The following is a 6,099-nucleotide window of genomic DNA, read 5'->3' as shown; positions in this document are numbered from 1 at the left end:
ATAGTCTGGTTCGTGAATGACGACATCCCCATTCTCGCATCCATGTCTTCCCAACTCCACGATAAGTTTGTCGTTCACTTGGCATCAAAAGCAGGTTCCATTTTTCCATGCCGAGCAGACTCCATCCATTCACAAGTCTAGTTCACCAGGCAGAGTAATAAAGGACAGATAGATAGAAAGATAGAAAGAAAGACCATATGTTGTGATAAAACAGATAGCTTCAGCAGGAACGGGAGAAAGCTATTTTCGGGAAATTGGTGTGACTCCACAACGTGAGACTATAATTGCAGAATTTCGTGTTGTAGATTCGACATCGTAGTTCGTATAATACTTCGGCCGAATGAAATGGGTGCCGGTGCGGGATCCAGCAGGTAGGTGGTGAGGCGGGTTACCTGGAGGGTGCTTATCGGGGATAGGATGAGGTGGGTTTGCGAGGAGGTCATGAAGAGAAAGTTGGCGTAGGGTCAGCACAGCACCCAGACGGATCCTAGACTGGTGGCGGCATCATCACCCTGTTGTAAGGGAGCGAGCGTCAGCACCCGTGCACACAGCCCAGGCAAGGTGCATCCATCATCTATCCACTTTGGGTACATGTAACATTACTAGTGAGCGTAGAGGAGGAGGGTCGGATGCTCGTGGATGCTTACAGAGCACCGTGGACTGGCAGATGCATGGGCACAGCAGAAGCAAGGAGTGGCATCTATCTGAGCAGATCATCGCCCTGTCTGCAGTAGTGGTAGTAGTAAGATAATTTAGAAGACCACACAGGGTGGCCTCATCCCTTCTGGTTCAATCACAGTTGTGATAAAGAAAAAAGAAACTGCAGAAGAAGCGAGGGATCTGGCTATGCTGCAGAAGCAGCAGCAGAGCTCCACAGCAGTAAGGAAGTACGGGAGAGTGGAGTGGAGAGGAGCGGAGAGGAGGAGGCAGTGGGAGTCTTAATTGCCACTCACCTTCCGCTCTACCTGCCGTTGAGGTCGTCCATCACACCCCCACCACATCTCTCATAGCTTTCCTACTTTCTCTGTTCATGGAGCTGTTGCAGGAGCGCCTCTGCCACCACCATCTCTGAACCTGAGTCAGTTGCCAGGCATGCTCTCTACGTCCATACTGCCTCCCTCCACCCCTCCCTCTACCCTAGATCTCTGAGCATTGTCACGTTTGTGGATTGCTACGGTAGAGTTGTATGAAAATGATGTTAGAATGTACAAATGATGGTAGAATATATGGGATACGTCTGGAGCGGGGTTTTGATGAGGCGGAGTTCGGGCTCTGTTGGGAGCAATCACTGCTGTCGCCGTGGCTCTGACACTCGCGCATGGGGTTTGCTTGCTCTCTCCTCCGAGCTCAGTTGCAGCCTGCAAGGCAATCTTTGTTCCTGCTGCCCCTCTCAGCTTCAACGTCACTTACTCGCCCACTGCTCATTTATCCACCGGCTGCGCGTGATATTGTGCTCCCGTCGATACAGCTTGGGCTCTTTTGTAGCCACCCACTGCTTCATGCGGCAGATAGTGTGCTAGTTCTCAAGTTGTGTAGTGGAGGTCTGTCTGGGTGTTAGTTGAGGCTCCCCACGCGCATTTGTCGACCATTGCTGATACTTTTCGCCGCAGATGCTCTACTCTTCCCTTCGACCAGTATTTGAGGACTGGTTAAGACCAGTGAGGCTTCGTATTTGGTTAGTTGTGCGTTGAGTCTAAAGCCCCTGCAGAGGAGAGTGTGGGTGGGTTCCTGACTCTCCTCCGGAAAAAGTATAACATTGATCAATTCTCCAGTGGCGTTGGTCTTTCCTGTACATGCGCGTTATTGCACCCACCTGGGAGTTTGGGATCTCCTTGATTCTAAGGCCTGGCCGAGGTTTTGTACTTGCCTGGTTGCTGTTTGGAGGACCACAGTACCTCGGCTTGACCTGGTGCACGTTTCCTCTTGCTATTGCTTCTGCTCAATTTCATTGAGCTTTCACGAAACAAAGAGAAGGGCCTAGATCTGTTAGGGCCATCGGCAGGAAGTGTATAAGTTGGAGTTTTGGCGGTTATGTTTCCTCCGTATCTGTAGCAGGCATTGATTGGCATGTGCGATAGCCTTGTCTGGGTCTGTGAAAATATGTTTGAGATTTCTCGTGATGTAGCTCGGTTAAGACGTTCCGCTCTACTACTTATACTTGATTTCTGTAGTCTGCCGCCGTTGGCCATATCAGAGTTTTGGTGAGCTGCGCCACATTGTCTGTGTTGTCGGTGCAAGACACTGGACGAAGTTGCTGTTCCTGCATGCAATTGCTCCTCCCCCTCCTCTTTCATCACGTCAGCAGAGCTATATCTCTTGTGCTGCCTCGCGGAACTCGCTCTGTCAAATTGTTTGACCTGCAACTTCAAGGTGAAGCCAATTTCTTCCGTTCAGCAGAGTGGGGGTTCGAAAATGCGGACTTAAGGGTGTTTCCCGAAACACGGTTTTATGTTTTTATCTGCTGAATCTTTTGTTTAGAACATGTTGGCGCGGTGCAAGCGACATGAAAAAAATAGAATGTAAAATGCTTAAACTCCTTCGGTGTCGTCGTGATGTAGTTCATCGCGAGTAATTGACATTTCAAATGTGTGGCCGAATGCAGGTCTGAAAATGAAAATGCTGCCTTCAATATGACGGTACATCGGACTGCTTTGCAATTGCACGTGTTGCAATATCAACAGGCTTGGTGAACGGTCTTGGACGTTAATTCATTGCTCAGAGTATCTTAGTCGTCTGTCCTTAGAGTTCGAGTAACAATGACCATGCTCGGTTGTAAATGGCATCCAAGCCAGGACAATGTTGGAGTATGTGCTCACTGTCTGCGTGAGTCTCTGAGTAGACTCGCAGTTTACCAGGATGAGGAGGACGACTCCGTTGACCTGGAAGTCTTCCCTCCCAGCAAACCTTCAGCAATGCCGGCAGGTAGCCGGAGAGCTCAGTTCATACTAGTGCAGTATGATGAAGACGGTAACCCTCGCGGGTGCTTGGGGGCAGACAATTCAGATCTGTTTTATCCTGGCGTCAACAGAAATGCAATGGGGGCTTTGGTTGGGAGTCATCAACATGCGCAGCATGTGCAAGCGTATGTACCCGATGATAACGAAGCGGCAAATTTCAATCTGGACAGTGCTGGACCTGTCGACATGCAGATGGAAGTGGGCACATCCGAGGATAGTGGTTCCGGAGTTCAAGATGAAGCTACTCCACCTAATATGTTGGTCACAGTGAATGCTGGGGAATCTGGCCGTCAAAAGAGGAAATTACATTCCTCAAGTGGGAGGCGTAAATCGAAGTCCTGGGGGGCGGCGATGCTGAAAGTGGTAGGTTTTCGCACTCTTAGTGTGCTGTGGAGATCAGAGAAGAAGAGCGAAGCTGTTAATTCCAAGAACAAGCCGAACGAGCAGGGGTATGACGGCAGTGTTGAATCTGGAGCCCCTGCACATGATCAGCAGTTCACTCCTACTCGATTTTCCGTTTCATCAAATTTGGAGCAGACCACCCCTGCAAGATACTCTGTGTCGTCGCAATGGGAGCAGACGACTCCCGCAAGGTACTCGGTTGCGTCAGTCAATGAGCAGATCACGCCTGCCAGATATTCAGGGGCGTCCTTGTTCGATATCGAATCCATGGATTCTCGGAGATTTTCCACTAGTAGCCGAGGAAGCCCCTTCATGCAGAAACCCGTCATCAATGGTGAGAATTTCAATGCCGCGTGGAAAGCCAGTAAGTCCTCTGTCAACGGGCGCAAGACAGGGCCCTTCGAGGGTTTGGGCAGGGATGAGTACTCGGGTAAAGTTGCAGGGCGTAGCTATGGAGACGAGATTGCAGGGCAGGGGAGGAAGTCTCCTTGGAAGTGGTTTTCTTCCTTCAAAGGCTCCTCCTCGAAGGAGGATAAGTCGCTGAGCCAGCAGAAACCCACTCCGGAACCTCCATCTGATCCGGTACCTTACCAGGAACGAAGAAAATCTACTTCTTCCCTCTATGCGACCAAGTCTAGAGATCGTAATCAGATCCAACCATTGACTCCGGTGTTGAGTTCGAAGAAAAGCCCATGGTGGAGGGCATCTCCGTATATGAAAGCTCAATCTAAGAGTCCTATTAATGCTGCAGCTAAAGCGGGGACCAGGGACCCCGAGACTGCCACTGATTCGGACTTAATGGATGATACTCCTCACAGGCTCTCTTCGGCCAGTCCCATGGTGGGCTACTCCCGCTCTAGCAGTAATGGCAGCTCGTGCTTTACCACTCCCAGGTGGAACACAAGGCATCGGCAGCAGCATGGTGGACATCGGGGCATAGCTGCGCACGAGAGAGAGCATGAAATCACACATCTGGCAATTTAGGAGCGAAAGGAGAAATTTACTTATCTTCCATAAGAATCCAAATTCTATTGTGCTCTCTTTCTAGTCGGATGGATGCTAGTTCATATTAACCCATTTTGGTTTGTCTTCCGCATCGCCGTGTTTGGACTTTCAAGTAGTTGTAGGGCAATAAATCATATGAGATGGTACTCACAAGTGACATGGGATTCAGACAGGGAATTGAAAGAGTGACTACATTAAGTCCGGTATCCATGTCCTTCAAGTGTAAAAAAAAAACTTTAGAGTTTTGTTCACCTTCATACTTCATGACGCAAGCTCCGTAAGCCAGAGCGCGGTGTGGGAATGGAAATGGTAACAATCAAGTCAGGTTGGCCGCGAGTTAGAGGGAGGGAAAATGGACCACCGTTGTGTACAAACTGGTTCGCGGAGCTTTTCACGCAGGACACACCATGGTTGGATCTTCATGTGAATTACGGAGTATTTGGAGCCAATTATCGCGGAGGGTACTGAACCATGGAACTGTGGATCTTCCAAGTGGAGGATGAAGTTGCTACTCTGAACGAGCTAGTTGCATTTTTTCTTTTCTCCTTTACGTGCTCTTGGAGCTCTTCTGCATTCGCAGGAAGGAAAGAGGTGCGCTCTGATTTGTCCAAAGATGGGACAATGGAAGAATTAGCGTGGAGCACACGATCAGAGTGAAGATTTCAACCGAGTTCTGACATTTCTCTGGAGATCGCTAGAGTCAATTAGTCTGTTCTCAGGGTATCAGAGCTTTTTCAGTAAGTGAGTCTACGCTGGAGATAGTCACCATATGGTGGGCGTCACTCGCACGGAAACAGTGATTCGAAAGGCATCCCACTACTGAAAAGGAAAAGACCCGGCTCTAGTCTGTTGGTAATTGGGCTTTTTGCAGTCGCAGGGGAGTGTAGTGCAATTGTGAGAACTGCTCGTAACGTGGCAGAACATCTTGGCAGGTGCATTTGTAGGAATGATAAAGTAATGTATATTTCTCTTCTGTAGAAATTTATCGTCAGCTGGCCTACCATATTGCCATCATTTGGAGTGTTTTAAGACTTCCCATCTGCTCTCTCTCTGTCCTCCTGGCTCTCCACTCGTTTCTGATGGGACCCTGTGGGACGACATGGATGCTTGCTCAAGTGGGACAATTTTTTGTTGCGATTCTGCTTTACTTTTTATTCAATGCGTGGCTGTATTTGGAATCCGCTGGGATGTGCCACGTCTCTGTCTGCCAAGTACTGCAGAGATGGAATTGCCGAAATGCCCACATCTCCAACCAGAGGGAATTTGCTGTATGAGGAAACCTGTTGATGAGGTGGGTACTCTGGTGAACGCCGGCATCTGTTTTGCAGTGATGATGGTGGTTGAATGACATGCCGTTGCGATGGAAAAAGTAAAGCAAAGCAGACATGCAGAAACAGAAACAGAATAAAGGAAGGAATGAAGGAAGGAAGGAGAGGCTCTGGGATCAGGAGGATCCCACGTCAACTCATCTTAACTGGGGATGAGTTGCAGAGAAATTTAAGACATAAAAGTAGGGGATTGAGTTTCCATTGACAGTGGAGACAGTCAGACAGACCATGGGAAACAGATGATTCCATCGCCGCCTCCCTTCCTGCACAATTTACTTGTCTGCTTAACTCCAGATATGCCACTTGTACCCATGCGTTTCTCTAACTTGTTTGTTTTTCAAAATCTTCATTTTGCATTACTTGTTTGTTCTTGTGAGCTTGAATTACAACATGTTTTAGTAATGATT

The 6,099-nt window shown here is 48.7% G+C and overlaps 1 protein-coding gene across 4 annotated transcripts; it reads left to right on the top strand.

Annotated features, from left to right (window-relative positions):
- The first annotated feature begins 232 nt into the window (after positions 1-232).
- LOC112281218 (uncharacterized) lies at positions 233-5,378 on the top strand. 4 transcript variants are annotated; one of them, XM_090250023.1, is made up of 3 exons: positions 233-1,090; positions 2,172-2,370; positions 2,603-5,378. In XM_090250023.1, the coding sequence occupies exon 3, from the start codon at positions 2,757-2,759 to the stop codon at positions 4,341-4,343; it is 1,587 nt and encodes a 528-aa protein (XP_090106149.1). In that variant the 5' UTR covers positions 233-1,090; positions 2,172-2,370; positions 2,603-2,756; the 3' UTR covers positions 4,344-5,378. The 4 variants fall into 4 exon arrangements, with proteins under 4 accessions (XP_090106149.1, XP_090106150.1, XP_073389540.1 ...); XM_090250024.1 differs by lacking the exon at positions 2,172-2,370 and having other exon boundaries at positions 233-976; XM_073533439.2 differs by lacking the exon at positions 2,172-2,370.
- The last annotated feature ends 721 nt before the right edge of the window (positions 5,379-6,099 follow it).

The sequence above is a fragment of the Physcomitrium patens genome, chromosome 4, assembly GCF_059467195.1.
Source record: "Physcomitrium patens ecotype Gransden chromosome 4, ASM5946719v1, whole genome shotgun sequence".
Classification (NCBI taxonomy): Eukaryota; Viridiplantae; Streptophyta; class Bryopsida; order Funariales; family Funariaceae; genus Physcomitrium; species Physcomitrium patens.
The sequence above is the reverse complement of the archived record's forward strand: the minus strand, read 5'-3'. Positions and strand labels throughout refer to the sequence as shown.